The sequence below is a fragment of the Ctenopharyngodon idella genome, chromosome 16, assembly GCF_019924925.1.
Source record: "Ctenopharyngodon idella isolate HZGC_01 chromosome 16, HZGC01, whole genome shotgun sequence".
Classification (NCBI taxonomy): domain Eukaryota; kingdom Metazoa; phylum Chordata; class Actinopteri; order Cypriniformes; family Xenocyprididae; genus Ctenopharyngodon; species Ctenopharyngodon idella.
The window spans coordinates 20,714,958-20,741,847 of record NC_067235.1 but is presented as its reverse complement, the minus strand read 5'-3'; the positions used below and the strand labels follow the sequence as shown (position 1 = coordinate 20,741,847).

General features: G+C 35.7%; 1 protein-coding gene across 1 annotated transcript; it reads right to left on the bottom strand.

Moving 5' to 3' along the window:
* Positions 1-2,229: 2,229 nt before the first annotated feature.
* Positions 2,230-25,792, bottom strand: rspo1 (R-spondin 1). Its single transcript, XM_051866338.1, has 7 exons — positions 25,383-25,792; positions 20,703-21,277; positions 15,368-15,559; positions 12,493-12,633; positions 10,344-10,553; positions 4,131-4,172; positions 2,230-3,857 (listed from the first exon to the last, which is right to left on the bottom strand). The coding sequence occupies exons 2-7, from the start codon at positions 20,797-20,799 to the stop codon at positions 3,703-3,705; spliced, it is 837 nt and encodes a 278-aa protein (XP_051722298.1). The 5' UTR covers positions 20,800-21,277; positions 25,383-25,792; the 3' UTR covers positions 2,230-3,702.
* Positions 25,793-26,890: the final 1,098 nt, after the last annotated feature.

The window sequence follows — 26,890 nt, the reverse complement described above, 5'->3', positions numbered from 1 at the left end:
GCCACTAAAATCTATCTACATGTTTTCACTATTATCGGACAGGAAGAAAAGAAAAACAGGCTACAGTTCATTGAACCCTTTTACACTAATGTAAATTGTTACACAGCCTAGAGGCTTTTAGCAAAATGTAACCATTAAGACAATTATGAAATGCAGCAAAAAAGGTAATGTACAAAAATCTCAAATCTTTGTTTAGGTTGATAAATCTTCATAACATAAAACACGTGATAGCTTCAGCTTCATTAAAAAAAAAAATTGTTGTCCTGAACACAAACGGTTACACTTTATGGTAACACTTTATTTTAGTGTCATTGTTACATATATTACATGTACTTGCCATAGTAATAACAGTAAATTATGCATAATTATGCAACTAACCCTCGGCCAAACCTTAATCCTACCCTAACCCTATAGTAAGTATATGTTGTTAATTAATATTACTCAGTATTTAAATTTATAATTACACTGTAACAGTGACAGCTTAAAATTTAACCCACTTAATTTGGTAACACTTTATTTTTAGGTGACATAGTGAGAAGTTACTATATACTTACTATTGTAATAACAGTAAATTATGCATAACTAAGTAACTAACCCTAAACCAAACCCGAACCGTGACTCTATACTGTAAAGTTAAACCCTAACGCTCAAAATAATTAATTGGTTTGAGTATAGGACAGACTTAATTTAAACAAATTAGTTCAGTTAAATGAACTTTTATGAGTATTTAGAACTTTCTTTTTCTTTCAAGTTCACAGAACTGATATATTTTAAGTAAACTGAACTGTTTTGAGTTTTATGAACTTATTTCTTTTAATTTAGACAAACTTACGTTTAACTGAAACTGGGCTGGGATTTCTGTTTCCCAGCATGCTTTGCCCATGGCACTCGAAAGGGAGAGTAAAAGCTAAAATGAAGTGTTATATAATGTTTTTTGTGCAAGATTAATGTTAAGTGGGAGATTTAGTAGTGATTAATGTTTTGTTATGCTAATTCAGAAGAGTTTCTGTTAATGTGGGTTTTTGGAGAGTTATCATCATGGTGACAAGCGGTGCATGTGGCTTGGTTTGAGAGCAAGCACGATAAATGCTTTATATTGCTGCACTCATTCAACAAGTGCTATAACATGCTAATGTTAACATGTTAACAAATTAGCAAGTTAGCATTTTTTGAATTAGCTTGTTATAGCTAGCTAATTTTACTTTAATAAAAATGTTTACATTGGGGTTATTTTATTTTTTTTTACATTTTTGTGGGAGGGGGGTTAAATGTATGTGTACTCAAACATTTCACGTTAAGAACAATTCAAATGTATGAGTAGTACAAAATAAAAATTTGCCAGTTCTGCTTACTTAAACTTTGAATTTCTTAACTTAAAAATTTTGTCTCGATTTTTTTGAGTTTTGCCAACTTATTCGCGTTTACAGTGAAAACGTTGAGTTGCATTAAATTAATGAACAAAACACTAAATATATATTTTGATTTAAATTAATGTTTATTTGTAATTAACAGGTATTCAAAAAAACTAGCTATGCTTACTGATGATATTTAATTTTGCTAACTTACAAAAATAGAGGCAATCAGTTGCCTCAAATTTTTTGAGTTAGTAGAACTTATCCGGGTTTACACTACAGTGTATAGTAAGTACATGTAGTTAATTAATATTACTCAGTACTTATTTGAGTAATTACAATGTAACTACGTCACCTTAAAATGAAGTTAACCCTTTATTTTAATGTGTCCTTGTTACAGTGTAAATATACAAGTATTAAGTACTGAGTAATATTAATTAACAACACATACTATAGTGTTAGGGTTAGATTAGGATTTAGTTTATGGTTAGTTGTTTGTAATTATGCATAATGTAGTGTTGTTACTATAGCAAGTACATGTAACTAGTACAAGGACACTGTTAAGTGTTATCACAAAAAATAACCTTTCAGTTATAAAATATATGTGTGTGTGTGTGTATATATATATATATATATATATATATATATATGTATATATGTTTATGTGTGGACAATGAAATTCTCACACACACACACACACATACACAAATCTAATTTAAGAGAGTTTTGAATTAGGTGTACGAAACCCTGTGTAACATGTGTAACAACTGCACTGTTAAGAGATGTTGCCCTTAACAATTTCCCCGTGTGACAACTAGATCCACCCCCCCCCCCCCCCCCCCCCCCCCCCCCATTACATATAAACTGCATCCAAACGTTTAAGCATTTACCTTGTAGATTTTTATTGAAATAGATATATGATAACAATATGTATATTGCATCAAGATAAACAGAAGCTGACATTTTCAGTGTTATAATTCTCATTAGGGGTGTATATTGTAAATACCCACTGCATTTCCCAAAAGCTTCGTAAGCCTAAATATATCGTAGAAACCATTAGCACCACAGGACTCAACAATCTACTTATGCTTGCAACGCTTTTGGAAAACGCAGCCAAGATGCTGTGGGAAGCAAACAGACTAAGAAAAGTGTGACTGGATGCTACATTTAAATAACTGTATGATGTACAGCATTCCTTCCTCTGATACTGATACTGTATGTTGCGAAGCATTATGAATGATGTGATATATTGAACCTGTTGCAAACATGATAACTGAGCAATGAAAAACCTATAAAGCATATAATCAATTCTGCTTAAGCATTATGCTGGTTTAGTTCCTCACTGGTTTGGTCACAAGAAATGTACTGAAGACTTCTGTTGACCTCTCTCTTCTCCTCGCTTTACAACATAAAGGTGCACACAAGAACACAGATTCAAAAACACACAATCTGACACACGCACACAATCTTTCATACACATACTTAAACATTGTACATTCCTCATATTATTGCTGCCTTCTTCTGTGCAGAAAATACTGTATTTTCCCCTAATCGAAAGACTTTTATTTTACATAGACCACTAAAACATGTAAATCCGCTCTACCGGCTGCAAGTTATAAGTGCGTTTGTCTCAAGGTATATAATATAACACATTTTTTTCTTCATGTTTGGATAGTTTCATCATCATTTAAGTTCATCTTTCTCCACATTCTCTCTGTAAACCACAATATCAGTTCCAGTGCCTTCTTTTGTTATAAACAACAGAAAAAAAACATTAAAAAATACTTTTCACTCTGAGACAGACTCACAGACAGACTCCAGACTGTTTGCTACCTGTCACAAACATAAGGAAATCCAACTCTGGAGAAAAAGAATGTGATTACAGCTGGATTAGGTGAATCACAAGAGTATGTATTTTACATGTTCTTTTAGGACAGCGGGCCTCATTTGCAGTGTCTTCTATAGTTCAGAAACCTTTCTGATAGTTCTAAAGAGAAACATATGGAACATTTCGCCAACCACAAACAATGTTGTTTCCTGTGGGAAGGCTTACAAAAAGACGACCCTGCACACGCACAGTCTTTCTGAGTGCTTCCAAATAGCACGAGACTAACCAACCCAGCTCCTTGGTTCCTGCAAGCTTTGCTCAGTTTACACAGTTCATTATTTAGTACAGCAATCCTCCAGTTCTCATTGAGCATGTTTTACGTGTAGCAGCGTTTTTCCTTTTTTTTTTTTTTTTTTTTCTCTTGCATAATTTTGATGTCAAAATCCAATACTGTTCGTCTTCAGTCAATGATGGTGGGCCAGGAATTCTCCTTTCTTAGGCTCACCTGACACCATAATAAGGTTAGGTCACCATGCTTGTTGTAATGGTGGGGACAGTGGTGGACCGGTTAGGGGTCTTTTTTTTCTTTTTTCCTCCTTTGCCATTTTCCTTGGAGTCTCGTCCACGGTTCTTGCCATTTTTTTCTCCACGGTTCGGTGGGTTCTTCTTATTTTCCCCTAAATAAAACAAAGTTGCAATCAGTGTTGGGGAAAATTGCTTTTAAAAGTAATGTGTTACAATATTGTGTTACTTCCTGAAAAAGTAACTAAATGGTTTACTTTTTATGGAAAGTACATTTGCCTTACTTTTTCTTACCTGGGCTGGGCTTGCTTGTTTGACTTTTAACAAAAATTAAAAAAATAAAAAGTTCTATTTTTGGCAAATGTAAAGACCCTTTCATACCAAAAGTGAAATGAATAAGCCTCAGGTTTAAGGAAGTGCAAACTTACTCCCAGTTTCTCTCAACGCGGGGACAGCAGGGGTGTCAGTCTCTAAATGGGAAAACAAAGTTACTTGCGTTACTTTTTTGAAAAAGGAACAGATATTTTGTTATAAATCTAAAAGTAATGAGTTACTTTACTAGTTACTTGAAAAAAGTAATCTGATTCCGTAATTTGCGTTACTTGTAATGCCTTACCCCCAAAACTGGTTGTAATTAGAAAATTCAAGATGTATTAATTTTGTATTTCAGGAAAAATATATAAAACAAGATAAATGTATTTGAGAAACAAAACTGTATGTATATTTTAAATTAGATTTATATTTATATCTCCCTTTTTTTTCTTTATTAATTTTGTTTTGCTTTCAGAATAAACCTCACAAAATTTTGTTGAATTTATACTTAAAACATGAAAAAAAAATTCAATATACACAATTAAGTTAATACATGTAATTTTGCATTTCAAGCAATTTAAAAATTAAATTCAAACACACAAAAATATCTATATAATAACATATTGTAACTAAAATTATTGCCACTTTACATTTATCTGCCTACTGTTTTTTTTATATATTGTTGAGAAGTGGTTAGGTTTAGGATAAATAAAAATATGTAAAAATACCTTTATAATAGTAAAATGTAGCTATACAATGTATATTTTTTTATATAAATACAAATAATTCATTAAAAAAAACCACACACACATTTTTAAAGCTGTGCATATGGAAGCATGTATTCAAATGTGAAAAAAACCTATGTGTAAACTTTACATTAAAATAACTAGAAATACTGATTAGATCATGCTGAACTATAGTACTGTCCAAAAACAGTACTGAAAAACACAGGCTGGTTCGTTTCCCATCAGCCTCACTTGCACTACTATAAGGGGGAGTCAGGGCCTCCGGACTGACTGATATTTGTTATGAAGTTAGTGTTGTGAGTCTCAGTGTTCCCTGGAAACCAAAGTCAACACTCATTTGGTGCTGGAGAGCATTCACTCTGCACTTGATAACATGAGCCACACACACAGCCGCTCTGCGGCTCCTGAAATTGGCTCTCTGCTCATCTCAAGGCCCTGATGTTCTACCACAAACTGTTGCATAAAATGCATGATTAAAAATAGAATGGAAAGGGTGCAAACAAACATTTGTTTGATTAAACCTTTGGTTGTTAAGAGTTATATAAAAAGCAGTTTCACTTTTACAGATTTTTGACTTGAAATGGCATCATTGTAAAACAGATAAAAAAACGACTTTCTTTGGCAAACATTTAAGAGCTTAATGGACCTGAATCTAACAACAAAACAAGCAATAATTAGAATTCCCTCAGTTTATTTAACAGTCCTGCCAAGGTCTATAAAGCACAAACAGCAGTCCTTTCTGCTATATATAAATCAGAGATATAATGCTGTTTGCAATTATGCCTGTTATAGTATTGATGCATCAACAACTAAACATTTTCACAATATCACAAGAGAAAGAGTGCAGTTGTACGGCTATTTGGCTGCAGGTAATCTCAACCATTATTCAGAACTAACAGCTCTATATTTGTGAGTGCCATTGCTTTTATACGACAGATAAAAAAGACAATAATATCATAATAACATGTTATATGACACAATATGGCCATATATTTAGTTTGTTTTGCTCCGCTAGCAAAAATAGCTCCAAATGAACCCACAGGAGAGCCACGGCGCATCTTTGAGAAACACACAGTAGTGGTGTTTCGTTTCTGAATGAATGGTTTTAAATGAATCGTTGGATTGAATGACTCAATTAAGACACTCATTTGTTTTGTTCCTGAACAAATCAGTAGTGTGTTTTGAACTAATCGGCTGAATGAATGATACATTGACTAACTTATAAAGACAGCTGATTGTTTTTTTCAACAGTGAATCAATATGTTTTGAACAAATCAGTTGAATGAATGATTCAATTACTCACTCATTAAGACATAATGACTTCCTTAATATATAGTAGATGAAAAAGAGAACAGAGAATTATGTATGATTTCACAGTATTCATAAAACAATATGTGACCCTGGACCACAAAACCATCATAAGGGTCAATTTTTTGAAATTGAGATTTATACATCATATGAAAGCTGAATAAATAAGCTTTCAATTGATGTATGTTAGGATATGACAATATTTGGCTGAGATACAACTATTTGAATATCTGGAATCTGCAAAAAAAGTTCAAAATTTTGAGAAAATCGCCTTTAAAGTTGTCCAAATGAAGTCCTTAGCAATGCATATCCACTCACAAAAATAAATGTTTGATATATTTACGGTAGAAAATTTACAAAATATCTTCATGGAACATGATCTTTGCTTAATATCCTAATGATTTTTGGCATAAAATAAAAATCGATAATTTTGACCCATTTAATGTATTGTTGGCTATTGCTACAAATAAAAGTGCGACTTATGACTTATGATAGTGCGACTTATGACTGGTTTTGTGGTCCAGGGTCACATATGCGAAAAGTATGCAGGTGACCTACTAGTGGCTAGATTCAGAAGTGCGCATCTAATGGACACTTTACTATCCTATGAGGCCACTGGAGAGGAGTTGTAAATGTCAGTGAAGCAACACAACGGACGTTGATAGGTCACATGACAAATGAAGTACATCCAGATTACATTCATACTACATACAAAGTACTTTTTAGCAGTCAAAGCAATTAATTATTCGAAAGAAGTACCTATGTGATTTTGAATGCAGCCAGTCACAAATGAATCAGTGTGCTTTGAACAATTCATTTAAATGAATGATTCAATGACTCATAAAGTCACTTGCTGCCACCTACTGGCATAACAATGTAACCTACTGAAATATTCACACCTGGTGAAACCCAGTGCTCGTCCAATCAGATTGGGGGACTTAAATGTTGTATGTATTGTATAAAAACAATTAATTATATCATATTTTTATCAGTGATTTTCACTAACAAAACAAAACAAGTGTAACTGAATTCAATTGTTTAGTGTTCACTGCTTTGAGAAGAGCAATCTTGTTCATGTGAGGACTTCAAAGGCCTTGAGTTCACAAAAAAATTGAAAATAACTCAACTTGAGTGTCAGTTAATCACGATTTTAAAACCGAGGTGAAACGCAAAAAAACATGGAAGGAAAAGGAGCCTTAAACTTTGGATCCACATGGAGGAGACTTGTTAGCTTTGATAAAGCAGTAAGAGCGCTTGGGGAGGATCCATTCATTTATGACAGCAATAATTACAGCGCAGCTCAATCCAACCTAAACACTATCGCCTGACAAAGGCAATCACGCATTTAGTGTATTCGGTTTTCGTGCAAAGACATTTATTAAGCTACAGGAAGGGAAAGAGAAAGGGGGGAGCTTGGCATAATCAACACAAAGCGTGAGATCTGCAGACCAGTAAATCACCGGTGTTATACAAGCACTGCCCCCTGTGATTTTTACAGCAGCCTTGTCAGCCAATTCCTGCAGATGTATTCACAGCCTTGCTAATTTAGCACGAGGTGAACATTTACGCACTTAGAAAAAAAGAGGGCAATCGGGTCATGCAACCCATAACCTATGAGTTCTTGACACCTGAGTTGCATTAATTCTTTTCGGGTAGGTGGTGCCGCTTTGCTTTTGTGGCGAAAACATGTTTTGAATCCAACTGGCAGAACACTTTTCTAACTGATCCTATCTTAACATAGTTAGGGCAAGCATGATATTATGAGATTGAACTACAAACAAATGACTTTACATGTGTCCAAACCTATTAGTTCACCATAGCTCTTTCTCTCCGAAAGCTTTTCCGACAAGTGGACTCTCTAAGTTTAGAAATTTGGCAGGCGATATAGCACTTTTATGGGGCAGTTTATAATATTTCACTGTTAATTATTCTTATGGACCCCGGGTGAAAATTCTTTCCACAATACGGGCGTCATGCAGAGTAAATTTGCTTCTCATTTCTCAAATGGCGCTGTCACACCTAGTCCAGCAAAGCATGGAGCCCGACAGAAGAACAGCGAGCACTTGATCTCGTTAGGCTGTTTGCATGAATAAGACGTAATTTCCAGGAACACGCTGTTTCTCAACAGTGTGAAGAAAACTAAGAGCTCTAGAAGGTATATTCTTTTATTTATTTTAGGAAACACTCAATGGGTGGCAATTACTATTATAGCTTAGCATTTAGACTGAGTCATGAGTCATGCAATTTCCTAAACTGATAAGAATCACTTGAATATGGCATCTAGGCATGAATAAATTAAGGAGACCTCAGTTTTTGAGAGATATCTATTGAAAGACAAAAGAGAGAAAGCAAAAATAGAGTGAAAGCAGTCACAATCACTTTTTATTAGCCTGGCTTGATTTCTGTATTGTCGATGACGATGTTAAATTTTTTAGCATTCATGAAAAAATCTGATCAAATGAGCTATCTTTACTTGTAAAGCCCAGTGGTTATTAAAATGTAGGAGACTTCCTTAGTTCTCAAATCTCATTCATTTGCAGATTTTCAAATGTATCAATTTGATGACAGACACAAAATCCATTGAGGTTTGGTGCAATTTCTTATTTTCTGCCTTTTTCTGCTTACGTGAACAGGCTCACTGCACTGCACGTGTTAAAAAACAGGCTTTCTTGTATGCATGCTAGATTCGAAGCACAAGATTTTGAGTAAAAACTGCAGTCTTCACACATAAATGATTGACTGATTGTACAAATTATATTGACTAGCCTACGTTTACTGTACTTTTATGTGCTTTTTAAGCTCAACGGTTACAACAATCATTTTCCCATACTTGTTTTTCACGGATGAAAACGTCTTTTGGGTTTAGAGCAGCACAAGGGTTCTTTATTTTGGGCAAAGATGCCTTTCAAATAAATTTCAAAAATATTTAATAACTAGAAAAAAATACATATTCTTTTGCAGTTAATTCAGCTTAACTTTAATAATGAAAAGTTAATTAAACCATTTTCTTATTCATCCGAAAAATATAATTCTAAGAAATGCAGAAAGTTAATGTTTCTTCAAATTTATTTGGTGAAAATAACAGTAATATTGTTAAATACTATTACAACTTAAAATAACTATTTTCTAATTTATTCCTGTGATGGCAAAGCTGAATTTTCAGCATCATTACTTCAGTCTTCAGTGTCACATGATCCTTCAGAAATCATTCTAATATGCTGATTTGATGCTCAAGAGACATTTCTTATTATCAGTGCTGAAAACAGTTGTACTGCTTAATTTTGTTGTGGAAGCTTAAACACTTTTTTCAGGATTCTTTGATGAACAGGAAGCTCAAAAGCTCAAATTTTTTGTAATATTATAAAAGTCTTTGTCACTTTTGATCATTTTAATGATCATCTTGCTGAATAAAAGCAGCATTTCTTTAAAAAAAAATGTCATCTTACTAACTCCAAATTTTTGAATGGTAGTGTAAGTGCTGATATAGGAGGTATCTCAAAAAAAAAAAAAAAAAAAAAGCTTGATCAGGCATTTGAAAGCTTTTTTGTAGACTCATACTATAAACTACTCTTTTCCGCCATGCAAACTCATATAGGCTGAAATCTACACAAAAGAATCAAAAAAACAAAAAAGGCGTGCACGTCCCAAACCTTAATTGGGCTCAGCTGCAGGACAAAAAGATGACAATCATAGAAGTAAGAAGAATAATGTCTGCACACTGAGTTTACGGCTCCAAAAACAATTTGAACTTGGTGTGCGGATATTACTCTTCTTACTTCTATGAAATCTACACAAGCCATCCAGGCGAGCGCAATTGTAGGAAGAAACAACATGTTCAGATTTTTTTTTTTGAACAGTTTACATCTAACAGGTCCACTACCGTTCCGTTCCCAATCTAGAGCCAAAGCAGCATATTAACCTAACTTTCCAGTAAGTTAAAGCAACAAACAAAAGGCCGCCCTCAGATCCGCAGCCAGCGACGAAAAGATTACAAACCAGCTGGGCTTCTGTTTATTTACTGGGAACACTTGAGGATTTATTTACACCGTATTATGTCAAAAACCGTAAATAAACGAAATCAAATTAGTTTCAGGAGACTGTTTACATGTTTTTCCGAATGGCCAAAAAAGATAAATGATCAATAAATCAACAAATCTGTAATTTGCAAACACGCATATTGAAGTTGGATAACAGATTTCACGCATTCCTTTTGGCCCAAGTATTTCCTATCCACCCTCTTTCCAACATTTTTCTGTTGTTCTTTCTCTGATTTACCTTTGCAAGGGATCTTTTTCTGCACAGTACATCTCTGGGTCTGTGTCTCTGGGACGCAGCCTGAGGGCGGCGCGGCCCCTGTGGAAGTGGCAGGACTTGGAAGCTGTACGGGCTCCCTGGTACGGGTCTGGTTACCCTTTTTAAAGCCACATGTTTTGTTCTTCTTCATGCAAGGGCCCCATGGACTCCACTCACTTAGATCACATTGGACTGAAACACAGAAAAAAAACAAAAAAAAAACAGAATAACCTTTTTTTGTTTGTTTTTTAGAATGAATCTATTATGTACCAATTACACAATTTAATATATTTTCAGACAATAGGGAAAAGACAGAAATTGTTTGGGGTTTGAACATTTTGTTCCTCTAGACGGGGGTTTGAGAAACAAGTTACTCCAAACAAAAGTTGAAGAAATTGCATTAGGAAACCCCAAAGAATCCACAGTGGAGATTCAGACAGCTAAAATCCAGCATCACTCACATTTTCCAATTACTTTTTGCTAAAAAGCAGAGCATGTGTTATGATTGTATGAGGTAGGCTCCATTTTTATTCAACGTAATGACAAGCTGTCAAGCTCCAGACTTTCAATTGGATTGAGCTGTTTTCGAGTGCAATGTCTTTTCTAAGCATCCAATTTTTGGGGGTCTAATGTGTTTGGGGGCAGGAAGGTCAAAGGGAACTCATCCATGCCAAAAGCAATCCACATTACAATACTTACTTAATACTTACTTAATACTTATTACTTATTACTCATTGACGCAGGTGAGGCATCATAAGCTTTGGCAAAATGTTACCCTGAAAGTCGAGGCTTTGCATTTAAAGGCCAAGCAGCCTGGAGGAGCCAGCACCACCATTGCGAGTATTGCTAATAGTGCTGTGTTTGCTTGCTTCTGACAGAAATATTTTCAAAAGGAATCAATAAACTCTTATCATCCAACAGGCGTTTTGCCAACGTTCCTTTCAACAGCGATTGAGAAACCACAGAAAAAGGAAAACAGAATTTTAAGAAATACAAAAAAACAAAAGGTATTCAAGAACTTTCCAGTTTCATCATTCCAGCAATAGAACTGATTCGCAATGACAGAAGTACAGTACCATGTGTCCATAACAACTGATGACATGCACTAAATAAAAAACAAAAAATAACTTAAATACACAGGCTGCATATAAAATAAAAAGCCAGAATATATGGATTTTTGTATATTACTGTTATTATAAAATATTATATTACTAAAATATCATTGTGTGTATTTTTATTAGTGCTGTCAAATGATTAATCACATCCAAAAAAAAGTTGGTATATATATATATATATATATATATATATATATATATATATATATATATATATAAACATGCATACATACAGTCAAACCAAAATTTATTCAGACACCTTGAACATTTCATTCATTAATACAGTTTATTCACTATAGTTTATGACAAGATCTCAGAGTTAAACTGTATCAGAAAAAATTAATCTTAATTATGTCAGATAACACTTAAGCAAAACATGGTCAGGTCAAAGTGTCTGAATAATTTTTTATTCCAAATTTTTATCAATTTAACTGGTAGTCCACTGTATGAAGAATTTTTGGGTATAATATGTCAGAGTTTACTTTATTTTGCTATCCTCACTTACATAAATGAACTATACTGTCCTGCACCCACTAGTAAAATATATCAAAAATATCAAAAATGTCTGAATAATTTTTGGTTTGACTGTATATATACAGTATATAATTTTTATACAATAAACTTTTATATACTGAATATTTCTTAAAAAATGCAATAACCACAAAACTTTGCCATGTAAACTGTAACTGTAAAAGACACAGTGATGTAGAACTGAGTATTTTGGTTTAAAAGTTTACATTTTAATTTAAGTTTGAAAAATTCTAAAGTTCTATTTCCATTTAACATTCACAATATGTTTTTTATGATTGACTAAGTTCAAGCATAACAGGTGGCAAAATGGTGTTCATTAGCACTTTAAAACATTCTTCTGGTAAAATCTATAAAATCTATAAAATCTAACATAAATTTATGTAACAAATCAGATTTGTAAAATGACAGGCGCTCATTTATGAGAGAATGAACCATATGAAAAAGACACATAAGCAAAATATAATAAACAATGCGGTCTCACTCACCTACACACTCCATGGTGCCATTGACGGTGAATCCTTCAGGACAGCTGGAGAAACACCGCCCTCTGTGTGAGTACAGGCCCTCCTTACATTTTGTGCAAAAGTTTCGGCTAAAACACGCCTCACAGTTTTCTATTTTACATTCTGAAATGAAGAAACACAAAAAAAGTGATATAATTATTTTATCAAGAGCAGTTTTAAACTATTAACAAGTGGTCCACCATCTGGTGACTTATTGTTGCGGCTCTTACAGTTTCTTATCCAAAAAGTAGTCCATTCAAGAATGTCAAGACTCTCAAATGGCTTCCTCACACGTCTGTCTCATTACAATCTTTGATCAAACATACAAACTGCCTCAAATTGGGGGCAATTGTGGATTTTGGCAGAATGAAAACTAGAAACAGAATCCATTTCCCCACTCATAACCCCATTACTATTATCATCATTATCTTATTCTGATAAACAGGGGATCCAGTTCTTAAATATCCATCTCAGTCTTTTCCTTTGGCGCTGTAAAACCTAAAAGGGTCAAAAAGTCTGAGACCACTGCTCTAAAACCTGATGATCATGTTAAGAATGATTTGTGATGTTTCAAAGTCCTTCAATGGTAGCAAGAGTTCACCCAGTAAATGGTCCTCATTTTAGATACTATTTCTCTGTTTTAAAATGTTTAAAATACTACAACTGAATACTTCCTGCTTTAAATCGGATTATAAATCCCTTTTTTCCTCCAACAGTCTTCTGACTGACACAGACTGAACTTTAAATTAAGAAGGACTGCTAATAATTTTGCTAAACAGATTTAAACGCTAAATTACCGTGACATATGTGAAAATGTGCAAAAATAAGGTTCTTAAATTTCCATTCGAATACCTGGGACATTCTCAGAGCAGCAGCACACGGATATCTCGGATATCTCTGAGTCCCAGCCAAAAGCAGAAGAGGGCCTAACAACATACTTGTGCCGTGTTTTTTGTTATAACCTCTGCTCTCAATTACTACTTTAAATGCCTGACAACTAAATTAGTAATGTTTGGAGCAAATTCTTTTGCACTCAAGCATTTACAAATGGACCCTTAATGCAAGACAAATGTTGTTAACAAGACATCATGGGGATTTGGAGACAAATCAAATGCACGCAGCTGATTGAATAATTGCAGCGGGGCAGCCACTCAGAGGCCTGAGATAAAGGAGGGGTTCGCATGCACAGCCGTCTTTCAAAACACGACAAAAACACTCCAAGTGAGAAAGAAACAAATAAGTTGAGGGGAAAATGTTGACAATAAGAGGTCTGGTGACGTTCTGAGCGATTTGGAGTCCACACCTGTGGATACAACGCATTTCGGTCTCAATGTGTGGGTCATAAAAATACTTAGGCTAACAAGCGGACAGCTGCATGTGGTATTTCAAAGCAAGTGTAAAGTATACAGTCAAGAAATGATGAATTAAAGGCTCCAGAGGGTTGTGAAATAAAAACAGCGCTCCGCTAATTTCTCACTTCCCTTGATGCTAACATTTAAATTTAAGGTTATCTAGAATGAAAGTTTAAATCAGAACCATCTGAGAGGTATTAGGCGGAGTGATGCAAGAGTGTATCTTGGTAACAAAAGTATTTTCTTCCTATAACAAAATATAATGACTCCAAGCTGTGGTTCACACTAATTGGCTATCAAAACACGCTTGAAAAAGGGAGCAAGACGTTCAATTTACAACTGGAAAAGCTTCGGTAGGTTCAAGTTATAAAGGGCTCAAATAAAGCTATTAATTTCCTCCCACAACAGAGGTACCACCAATCAATTTACGAGAGGTATTTCCTTGTTTATCCACAGTTCTCCCCTGCTTTGCCTTTATCACAGTAAAAATGCTCACGCACATGATGGGAACAGGCCACCGAGTCTCCGGCTGAAACCTAGACAGCGCGTTGTTAAAACAAAGAGGCCGATTACAGGTAAGTCCTCATGCTTTTTGCGTAGAGTTTATGTAGAAAGAATGAAAAATATGGACAGAGTTGAACTATCATGACCTCTGCATTTACAGCCTACAATAACAACACAGACTTCCTTGGAGAAACAGACAAACAGCAGCGTATTACCAATGTTTTGCTTTGTATTTCATCCCCCAATCCTGTTTTTCACCCGCAGAGTAAGAGAAAACAGATCACTGGCTCAGGATTTGGCATTCACGGGTCAGATTGCGCTAGTTTAATGTCATTGGGTTACAGTACTAATGAATGTGGTGAACAATGTGATTGTTTCGTAATTGCATAATATGTGTCATCGTCCCAATGACGTTAAACACAGTATAACTGACGTTAAAGCCTGTGCAAATGGGAAAGAAAAGTCATTTTATGATGCTGTGTGTTGGTCAGACAATTCATCTTCATCTTTCAAGAGGGGAGGGGGGGTAAGATGTGTCAGCGGGCAAGCTGTGTCACTCCTTGTTAATCTAACAAACTGCACATTTTTGTCATGTGATAATATATATAGCTGCCTATGATTGACAGATGCACAACAGCAGGATTTTTTATGCTCAATTTTTATGAAAGTACTTCTAAAGTGTACATATATTTTTTAAATGTTTTTGTCTCTTATGCTCACCAAGACTGCATTCATTAGATCAAAAATTCAGTACAAATTTTGTACAGTACAATACACTGCTATTTAAAATAACTGTTTGGTATTTTTTATATAATATATTAATATATGTATATATTTTAAAAAGTCATTTATTTCTGAGCAGCAGCCACCAGTTTTCAATGTCACATGATCCTTCAGAAATCATTCTAATATGCTGATATCATATCTTACTTCATTCTGCCCATATACTTATTTACAGTTCTGAAATTATAAAAATATTCCAGTACAGCTTAAAGACTCACGTGTGCATTTGTTCATATCCCGATTTCGAATGCCATAATATCCAACAGGACAGGCAGCGAGGCAAATGCCTATCTGACGGATGTCATTCCGCTCCAGTAGGATGAAGAGTCGTGGTCGACATTTAAGACAGCCGTTGTACTCTGAGCAGTGTTCGCAGCCATTTGAGCATGATGGTGGTACTTCAGTGCTTACTGATGGAAAAAAGAAAAATAGGAGTGAGCATGATATTGGCGGTGTTTTCTTAAAGTATAGAAGACCCTTTGTAATCCAGAGTGCTTACGATGACTAGTTCCCAAGGAGTAAACACGTTAACACGATTACAATGTCAGACACTCTCAAGCAACCCATACCTGGATTTCAACCTGCAAACTTTGAATGAACAACCAAGGTCCTTTACTATGAGTTTACCATCACCCCTAAATATCAAGATAAATAAACATATTATATTATATTATATATAGAAATATTGACAGACGGACAGACAGACAGACAGACAGACAGACGGACAAATGGATGGACGGATGGAGACAGACGGACAGAGACAGACAGACAGACAGATGGATGGATATAGACGGACAGATAGACAGACAGACAAACGGACAGACAGATGGATGGAGACAGACAGACGGATGGATGGACGGACGGAGACAGACAAACAGATGGACAGAGCAATGGATGGACGGATGGAGACAGACAGACAGACGGATGGATGGACGAAGACAGACAGACAGACAGACAGACAGACAGACGGATGGATGGATGGATGGATGGACGGATGGAGACAGACAGACAGACAGACGGATGGATGGATGGACGGAGACAGACAGACAGACAGACGAATGGATGGACGGAGACAGACAGACAGACAGACGGATGGATGGACAGATGGAGACAGACAGAGACGGACGGATGGAGACAGACAGAGACGGACAGACGGATGGATGGACAGAGACAGACAGACAGACAGATAGATAGATAGACAGGCAGACAGACAGATGGACGGATGGATGGACGGAGACAGACAGACAGACAGATAGATAGATAGATAGATAGATAGATAGATAGACAGACAGACAGACAGACAGATAGACAGAGATCCAAAACACAACATAAAAAACAAGCTATGCTAGTCATTCCAGCAATACTGTGTAAGATAATACAAACTCAGCAGGTGTAATATAATTCATTTGAGATAGCACTGCGAGAACAGGCGATTCATTACGACACATCAGCATGAGTATTTCTAAACAGCACTGACTGCAGGGCTGTAAACATGGCACTGGTTTATCTTGTTAAACACAGTGGTCTGTGTTTGCAGTTCATTTATGCCAAGTACCCTTGTTCGTTTCACGCTGTTCATTTAAAAACATTCATGTGGAAATCTTTCATTGGAAGATATCGCAGTATTTTGGATTGGGTGGTTAAAATTGGGGTCAACTAGGGACAATAGGGGCCTGAAACTTCAATCTTTGCTCGTTCCGTCCAGGTGCCCCAAAATGCTGACACATGATGAAATAAAATCAGCTACAGATATCTAAGAAAGCTCACTCATCCCTTGTGACTTCCATGCCTTGCTTGTAACGTCCAAAAATTTCAGTGTTTGAGGCCAAGAAGAAATAAACGATTACACTGAAAGCATGTCAGTGTGCACATCCTGTTCCTGGTAGGCTGACTGGAGTCAAAACCACGGTCATCTGCTTTAATTTATGGGTCTATGTGTGTAGCATTAGTTTTAAATATACACTCTCAAAAGGCAATCAATCTCTATGTTGTTAAAATAACCATCCAGCTGTAAATAAGCTGCACATACAGTAAGTGATGCAACCTAATGGATGAATAAATCCCTTAAATTGATCTTGTTTTAAGGATGTTTACATACTTTTTTACTGGAAAACATGACAAAAATACTTATTAGATGATATAATCTTATCCATCAGGCAGAAAAAGTATTTTAACCATTAATATTAAAATGATCTACTATTAATATTCAGTAGCAAGGACTCCCTGGTGGGTTCAGGACCTCCAACCACACACAAAAAAAAGTCCATAAAAAGTTTCTTAGAAGTGGATCATTTTCAGGCATATGGGTGTCCTTTATCCGTTCACTGCATTCCTCTCCACAGCTGAAATAAATGAAAAAGCCTCTCAGCAGGAACAACAAATATGAATCTAGTATTATAAATGATGAACGTGAAAGATTGTTTTGCACGGGTCTATAAATCGGCAGTTAGCCCGGACAAATATGCAGGAAGGTTGGTTAGGTTGCATAGCATGCGCTACTCACAAACCTTGCGCACACACTAAAAAAGACAGACTCAGCTGCCCCTTTACTTCTAGACAGTGTTATATTATGATGACTAGAAGGTCCCCTTTGGATTCAGGTGAAAGATTACAGAAAGTGCAAGGATTAAATAAGAACTTTTTATGAACAAACACACAGTGAGATCTTCATACAACCTGAAATACCCTCAAATATCTCATTACCAAACTGGAATCTAAAATTTCCTTGAAATGAAAAAGTAGTCATGTTTTGCCTCACTGAACAAGTATTTTTATACATAATGGACCAATACATGTGAGGTCACATCAGACTCTGAATAGAATTGCAAACTTCTGCCTGCATTCTTATCAATGGTCATTCACCAGTTTTAATAAATCAATCCAACTTGACAATGAACATCAAGACAGCCAGTGAAGAGTTCCGCACCTTTCAGTTGACTGTCAGATGACTGAATGCAGCCAGTTCAAGTTGAAGATATTGCTTTATTTAAATTTTTACATTAGCTTTGTTCATTGTTTATGCATTGGCATTATGTTAATCTCTAATTTGTATTTCAAAATGAATGCACCTCCGGGTCCAGACACAGTGACATTTTCATCTTTTTTTCAGACTCTGGGCTAGAATGATTCCTTCATTTTAACAATTTAAAATATGTCTTAAAACACAGGAATTCAGTAAGAATTTGTACGAAAGTAATCCAAATATTATTACTAATTATTTTGTACCAGTCTTGCTCTTTAAGGTTATTTATATTGCTTTTTTGCATTTCTTTAATAATAAAGTTGTCAGACTATGCTGCTCACATTCACATGTACCCCCCATGAAACCATAAAATGAGTGATTTTATCCGGTTGAATAACATTTTACCCCTTTCATTATCCCTGAAATATCATTAGGTGGACTGTTTATATAAGCTGTTGCTGATGAACTATACTGTACATTAAAATATTTCAATTGTCCACTTAGTGAACATGTAAGTGTGAAAAAGCCTTTAACCCTATATGTGGCAGAAAATAAATGACCTAAAACTCAGAAAGGGGCCAAAAAGAAACACATGTATGAGATTTCTTGGAAAATTATCACTGTATTGAGGAACTACAGTTCAATAAACAAGATTTTTAGATACATAAATACACATCTTACACATAAATTGATTTCAAATATAGCTGGCAAGCTTTTTAAAAGTGAAAATAGCAAAATATTTTTAAAAATAAAATGAATTGCGTCAGCGAATATTCCCTGATTTAAAGCTATTTTTGCTTATCCCACTGGCATATATATATTTTCTCCTGTTTAAAGCATTAGCCTAACAAAATTTAGTGAGGTACTTTAACCAAAAAAAAAATTGCTAATGGGGTAAGAAAAACAAACTTAAGTTAAGATATATTTCCTAAAAAATAGGTCTTATTTCTTACACAATTTTGTTAAGTGTTTTAAAATTAATGTTTATTAATGAATGTTTAGATGTTTTTACTGGAAAACAGGGCAAAAATACTGATAAAAAATGAGTAGGCAGAATTGCTGGATCCCTTTTTTAAGCATCAGACCCATGCCATAGAATAAATGTACAGAGTGCTATCATAATTTAAAATAGTTTATAATGAACAAAAATAAACACTTAGATGAAATGAAACGTTAGTTGTTTTGCTGGTATGGTTTGGATATTTTTAGAAACAGGAAAAAAAGCTGGAAAGTACCAACAGGCACTAAAGTGTGACCGCTGAACAATCACTTGTATAATAACAGCTGTCAGAGGTGTTTGCTTTCATTTTGTTGATAAAATGCTAGAAAACTCCACTATCAAGAAGCACTAGCCCCATGAGCTTACAGCGAGGTCAAGAAGTCTTAACAGATTGTGAAGCACCCGCTGATTTATTTGACCAAGTTATTCACTGTTTATTTCTCCACAGATAACTTTACATTCTCATTGGTGCTGTGTTTTGATTAGCACTTCTAGGCTTCCTCGTGCTACTTGATTTCTAGCCTTAGTGACCTGCTGTAACTGTCACAACACAATATATGCTTGTTTTGTTGCTAATAATGTATGGTGGGTGAATAAATGTAAATGTTTTAATACTATTGTCTCTTATTGACTAAGCTAAATAAGAGCAGTCTAACCAGTAGCAAATGCAATGCAGCTTTGTATACAGCCACTGTGAATGTCTCTGCATTGCTTACAACTTCCTCTAGAGGAGGCTGTACACTCCTCAACACTGCAAGCAGTCATCAATGTACATTTCCCAATGAATAATCTCACACTCACCCCTTAATTTAAAAGTCAAATTATGATGAGGAATTGATCTGATTGTCAGGTTAATTTTTTAAACATTACATTACTTTTGATAAACATGAATGTTTTTGTTAAAATATAAATATAAAATGCTCTTCCTATGAGACAAGCACACATGAGTGAGCTCTGCTGCAATGTGCAGGTTGATTTTTCACCAAAAATTATTCCCCAAATTATTTACTTAATGAGTATTTGAAAGTAGTATACCACACAAAAAATAAGATAGACCACTTTCCATAAACATAAATGTGTTCATTAAAATATGAAACATTATTCAATATTAGAAGTGAGTTCTGCTGCAAGGTGTGGGTTTCAAAACTAAGTTTTAAATAAAATAAATAAATAATGGGGGAAAAACTATTTAAAAAAAAAAAAAAGTCATAAAAAGGCTAGAGTTGCTCTGAAGCCAGACAAATTACAAAATAAAGTGTGTTAGGCATTATATTTAGGTATCCAGGCAAAAACCTCTAATGGGTGAAAATTGGCTATGCTTTGGAATATGACGTGCTCATTTACAATTTGCCTTTAAAAGAAAATTTGCTATTAAAAGCAGCAGAACAGGTCCTACACTATTAATACCCCACCAAAACTGGCTTGAAAAAATGACAAAAACATTCCAAGGAAGTCAGAAACACTCTAATGAGCCACAAATAATAGGGTCTGGCATAGAAATGAAATGTGAAATGCTGCAGTGTCTCAAGGGATAGTTAACCCGAGCTACTTAATGATGAGACATGAAGAAAAAACAGACATCAACACTCACTCCGTCTCTGTCTTCTTGCTTTGGAGGCCTTGAGGTTATCGCCGTGACCCATGGAGCTGAGGAAGACCACTGCCAGCGCCACCAGTCCCAAACGCATAGTCCCTGCTGCCCAGTCACGCTGGGTCCCGCCTGCAGGCAGACAGATCACAGCTGAGGGGGCCCCTTTCACGCTGTGGCAGGTGGAATGGAGTCGACTACAGCCGGTCGCAGAACCCTTGGCTTGAGGCCTCTGCCGCTGCAAGTCCGAACATCTTTGCAGAACAAACCATAGCACTCAACACGATGAAGATGAGAAGGATGAAGTATGGGTGCGGAGAGCCTGGGTGAGATGAGATCTTGTGGACAACGCAAACTGCCCTTCAACCCATGAAGCCTGGGGCGAAACCGAGAGGAGAGGGAAGCTTGTGGCGGGAGCTTGCCAGGAGATCCTAACGTGAGTGAGCAACCCAGCCCAGGAGCATGTGTCTTATTAGGGATGCTGGGAGGAGGAGGGTGAGTGCCGAAAAAAAACGAGAGAGAGATGGAGAAAGGTTCTGGACTCCTACGCGTGACAACGCATCCGTCAGTGCCAAGATCTGCAGCGGAGAGACAGAGAAAAGGGGGCGAGCGAGGGAAGGAGGGAGTTGGATGTGAAGAGGAGTGGGTGAATGGGGGGAGAAAAGCACAATGAGACATGTATATAAAAACGGTACTTTGTTAAGTCAGCACGTCAAAAGAAAGTCCAAATATCTTGCCCAGGGGAAGAGATGAATTTTTTTTTTTTTTTGTGAATACTTTAAAAACTACTTTTGCATTTTCTGTAAACTGTCATAAAATATTTTTTGGAATCAATGAAAAAGCGACGGAAAGAAAATAGTCTTACGCAGGGCTTACATAACTGCACTCTTTCATCTCTATCACTGCTCTTTCTCAACGAAGTTCAGCATTTCTGCGCTCTAAATTTGTTAAATTGATTCATGGAAGTCTGGTCTGGAACTATAAATGTGGACACAATAGTTTGTGTAACATAAGCCGAAACTGGTATTTTGTCCGTTTAAACCACACATTCCTGCCATGCTTATTTTTTCCTTGGCCAGATAGATTCATGAGCCGGGAAAGCAAACAAAATGTTTCATTTTAACTGTAATTTCCCATTAAGACTGACAAGAGCTGAAGAGACCGGCCACTAAAGCTAAAACCGATTTGACCAGAAATAGGGCACCGTGAAACAAATACCACAATAACCTTTGGTCGACGCACTTCCAAAAGTGAGGAATGGAGACAAAACAAACAAACAAATAAAAAACATGTTTACCCTATCTGTCAGAAAACAATAGGCAGAAAAATGTCTCTCAAGCAGCTAAAGGAAAGAAAGAGGTCACATTTACGCCTCTCACTATGACAGATAGATATGTTTATAGAATGATTCTTAATCACATTCCAGCAGAAATGGATGAGCGTTCTGGATTTACGCAAGAGAGACATCATGCCTAGAAGTATCAGGAAAGCAGGGCCATATTTGGCCACAGGTCCTCTGGATCTTGTATCATGTTATTTGTTAATTCTTAGCATACCAAAAAGTGCTTTTAAATGCCAACAAAAACTCTGCAGATATCTATATTTCATTTTAGCCATTCAACACTCCTGAAATACGAAAAGCTGCTGAGTCTATAAATTGTAATTTATGAACAAACATGATTTTCCCTCTGTTTGGTTTGAAATTGACTTCCAAAAGCAATGGTGAAAATACAGCGGGTGGAAAAGCCACTTTGTGCAAATATGTCATGCAATTATAAAACATTATTAATAAGAACTGTGAAAGTGTTTAATTGTAACATGATATATATCACAAATAACAAAAAACATCTTTCTCTTTTTTTTAAAGGGTTGTTAACAGGATCTTTTGGTTACAGCAATGTGGTAAAACTAAGCGACAGCAAAGATTAATAAACCACATACACAGATGTGGTAAGTGGACGTGATTTAAATAAGGGGGAAAAATGGAAACAATATTTATCTTGCACATCAAGCATTAAAAGATCATCTCTAGTCTAGAAGGAATAAGAAGAAACCCTCCTCTCTCTCCACCAAAATTTTGCGGACATCTTCTTTTCCCAAAGTTTATTTATCTTAGATAATAATTAATACTCCAATGTCTTCGACGCTTTCTTCGTATTTATTACCCAAAGCCAAAACCTCCCATTGCCTGCTGTTCATAGCGCTCGTCAGCAATATTAATTAGGAGAGATATGTCAAGTCTGACGCACAGATATGCCATCGCCCTGGAAGCAGAAAGGGGAATTCTCCAGAATATAAAAGATAGATGATGTTCAAGTTTACGTTTTCAGAAGAGGAAAAGAAGAAGCTCAGGTGAAATCAAAAAAGGGAATATATCTGGATTTGGTTTAGATTTCGTACATCTAAAACAAAAGAAGAAATTTAAACAAAAACTGTGTAAAGCCTTCCTCTTTTCAATCAATAATATTTATCTACAATTAAGTAAAATCCAAGCAAATCTTTAATAAGCTATTACTCTCATTTCCCAAATAAGCCCCTGATTGCAGTATAAAGGGCATCCCCACCATCTGACCGATTATGCCTTTGAGCTTTTCTTAGGACAGCTTTTCATGTTTGCAGTAAACTCTGTCTTTGCTCTTTCATCCATTAACAAACAACAGATCCTGTTCTTCTGTCATGCTCATTCAGTTAAATAACAAACCAAAACTCTGTCTCATTTAATAGTAAGAAGATTAAACTGTCTGTTGTGTAAGTTCTCTCGATGTTGCAAAGTGCAGCAATTAACAGCTCCACATCATGCCAGTGAAGACCAACATTTTTCAGGCGGAGAAACCATTTTTGAATTTCATTCGAGGCCGGCCACTGATCCATAATTTTGCTAGACAGCAATTTTGTTTTTATTTAATGAAATGACTTTCATCTAATGAACGTAAATTAGCTGAATATTTGCAATCTGAAAAGTTGGACTGAACCTTTTTGCACACTTTCTGTACATAAAATGAATCATTCATTCAGCTAATTCATTGGCTATAAATGATATATTCCATTATTTTTGCTTCTGCTTTTTATATCAGCCAATCAACTCATAGGCCACCTAGAATCCTTCAAGGACCACCGGTGGTCTCAGCTCTAGTCCTTCTCAGTATATCCACAACTGTTTTTCTTTGTTTCTTTAAACTGCCTTTTTCCATTTTGTATGACAAAGGCCAACAGCCCAGCCTATCCCACAGAACATGTGTGCGGGCAGTTGTATTAGGCAGCAAGTTCAGGCGGAACCATGAAAAAGGTCAGAGCAGTAAACAGGCCATAAACAGAGTTTGTAATAAAGCAGAGCAAAAACAGAGTGGATGTCTGTCTGGCATGTTCTGGAACCATGGCCCAGACCCCCTGGAAATCCTCCGCTCCAGGAACCCCAAAGAAATGAGGAAAGACAGTTAAACGTTCAACATCCATCCAAAATGTCTTGCAATAAAAGCCTATGGACTAGACTCAAAATCGGAAACGGTGATACACTGACAAAGAATTAGTGCTGGTGTTTAAAATGGTTGAACGGACTGTGTATTTGGCACATAAAGTACTTTTTGGAATGTTGTTTCTGTATATACGGCAGCCAAACATAAAACCACAAAACTAACCAATGATCATGCAATAACTATGAGTAAAGTATACAATAAATCTGATGCATTCGGTCAGCACAGCAATCCATGCAATTCAGCACACTAATGGGTGACCCCCTCTTTGCCCTCAACATCACACTGTCTTCATCTGAACTGGATCTACGCCAGCACCCATGAGTCAGGACCGCAGCAGCTTCATCGGAATATCTGTCTACGGCAGTAAATGATGCTGTTAAATCTGTTTACTGGCACCAGGCGTGCAGCTGTCAGACTGCACCTGTCTTTATCTCTATACCGTCATCTCTCCCTCTGGACCGGTCCACTAAACAACACTTAATGGTTTTACTGCAGAATTATGGTGCCAGATTACCTAACACTGGACCAGAGACAGAACAAAAGATGTTTAAAAGCCGTAAGATATGGATTTTAGTAACTAGCAGGTCAACATTTGGACATCCCTCCATGTTTTTTGTGTCTCAATTCTCAACCCTATTTGGCCCTCAATAATAAATCAAACACAAATACCAGAGGATTGATTAGGTAACTAAAAATTGATTATTTAAATATTGTGAGCAAAAAGTTTATTTATTTATTTTTTTGTCTAGAAACCTGAATTACTGAATAATTTTTAATAATAATAAGCCTTTTATTAATAATTAACATTTTAAAATAAATAAAATTATATTATATTAAATTAATTATTATTATGTCAATTTAAGAAGGAGAAATAAAATAGAGGTATATGAAAAAGTTTATAAAAATCTTGTATCACAAAATGATAATAATTAACTTAATAAAAATAGATGAAACTTGAGTGTCAATACATAGACATCGTCTCTATATAATCGAAGTAAACATTTCGACGGATAAAAATGTGTGTCAAATAAAAATGTCAATATTCAGGTAAATGAAAAGCTCAGCGTTTAGAGTCATGGTCTTAACGAAACTGGCTGTGGACATCTTCAAATTGTTCAAACAAACCAATTTATTCCGTGGCGATCTCTCAGACGTAAATTAATGTTTTTATACAATACAAATAATGAAGTAAGCCGATCGTATAACCTACCTACTATGTATCGCGAGCGTCATATTGATCCACTGCGCGCGAGGCTCTAAATGTGTCTGTAATATGGGCTTCTCCTCGCGCTGCTAGCAGACACCAGCGGCTGAGCAACAGATTGTCTACTGTGATTATTATGGGACAAGCGCTTCTTGACTTGCTTTGACTTCGGTTAAAATGTCATGACAGTTTACATCAGTGTCCTCGTGCGTAATCTGAGCAATAGTGGGCATGGGAGAATGGAAAAGAAACAAAAATGACTTTAAATAGAAAATCCCAAGGATAAATCCCCTAATTCCACTGAACTGCGTTTATAATGGAGCCCACATAGGCCTGGTTTATTTTGCGGTTCTCTGCCGTAATTCTGAAGCAAGTCCCACATAAATCCACTTTTAAACTCCGGACAGCATCCAAGTCATTGCGGAGAGCTTCTACCTCACGAAGTTTGCATCCAACTCCATCTAGAGCAGTTTCGGCGTGCTGAAGGTTGATCTGGCCCCACCCCTCAACAAACACACATTGAGAGACAAAAAACCTGTGATGGAATTGTGCCGGAATGTTGTTTATTTAGTGACAAACATCCATCCATCCATCCATCCATCTATCTGTAACAACAAAATAAAAATAAAAACATCTGTAGAGACCTTCAAAGACCACTTTTATTCTATGACTGTTTGTTAGATTATGATATTAATATTTAAAAGACAAATAAAATTACAACAAGGAATGCTCCCAAACTTTTAATTTAAACTAGCTAATTCTTATATTAGAGTAATATGATTAATTGTTTTTTTGTTTTTTGTTTTTGTAAAAAACCTTGCAATTGATATGACAATCAGCAAGCATCTTGTTTTCATGAGAATCTATAAACCAAAGAGACTGAGCTAAATGTTTTCCTGTGATTTGATATATAAACACATTTTCTACCTCAATGTGGCATTAATAAAAATCAGCAAAAATGTACCTTTTCATGGTACATATGTTGCTTTAGATGCAGCCTCTCTATGTCACTTTTGTTTATAGGCTGTGTTCTTTTATGAAAAATTATGGCCAGGATGTAACTAATCCAGAGTGTGGATCTGGATTGCAGTCCATTAATTGGTGACCTCTGTCTTCAAAACAGGTAACAGGCAAGAAAAACAAGTACAGACATGCTTCCCTGGATTCAACTCGTTAGAAAAAAAGTTGACTTGTTTCTTAAAGTCGGTATGAAATGTTGTGATAGTCTTTTCTTCCATATTGTGACGTATATCCTTCTCGAAAAATAAAAAATGTAGGACGGTACTTACTTTTGTCCATCAGGAATTGATTGGATCATTGGCTTGTTGTGGTTTGCTATTGATATTGATGTGAGTGACAGGTTGTCACGTCATCATAAAGAGATGTTGTTGCAAGTGGAAGGTGAAGTTATTTTGATTAAAGATTATGAGAAAGAACATGCATGTTTTAGTCGTCATGATGTGCATGGATAAATCATTTTTAATAAACACTGCTACGTTCCATAAAAAAATAAG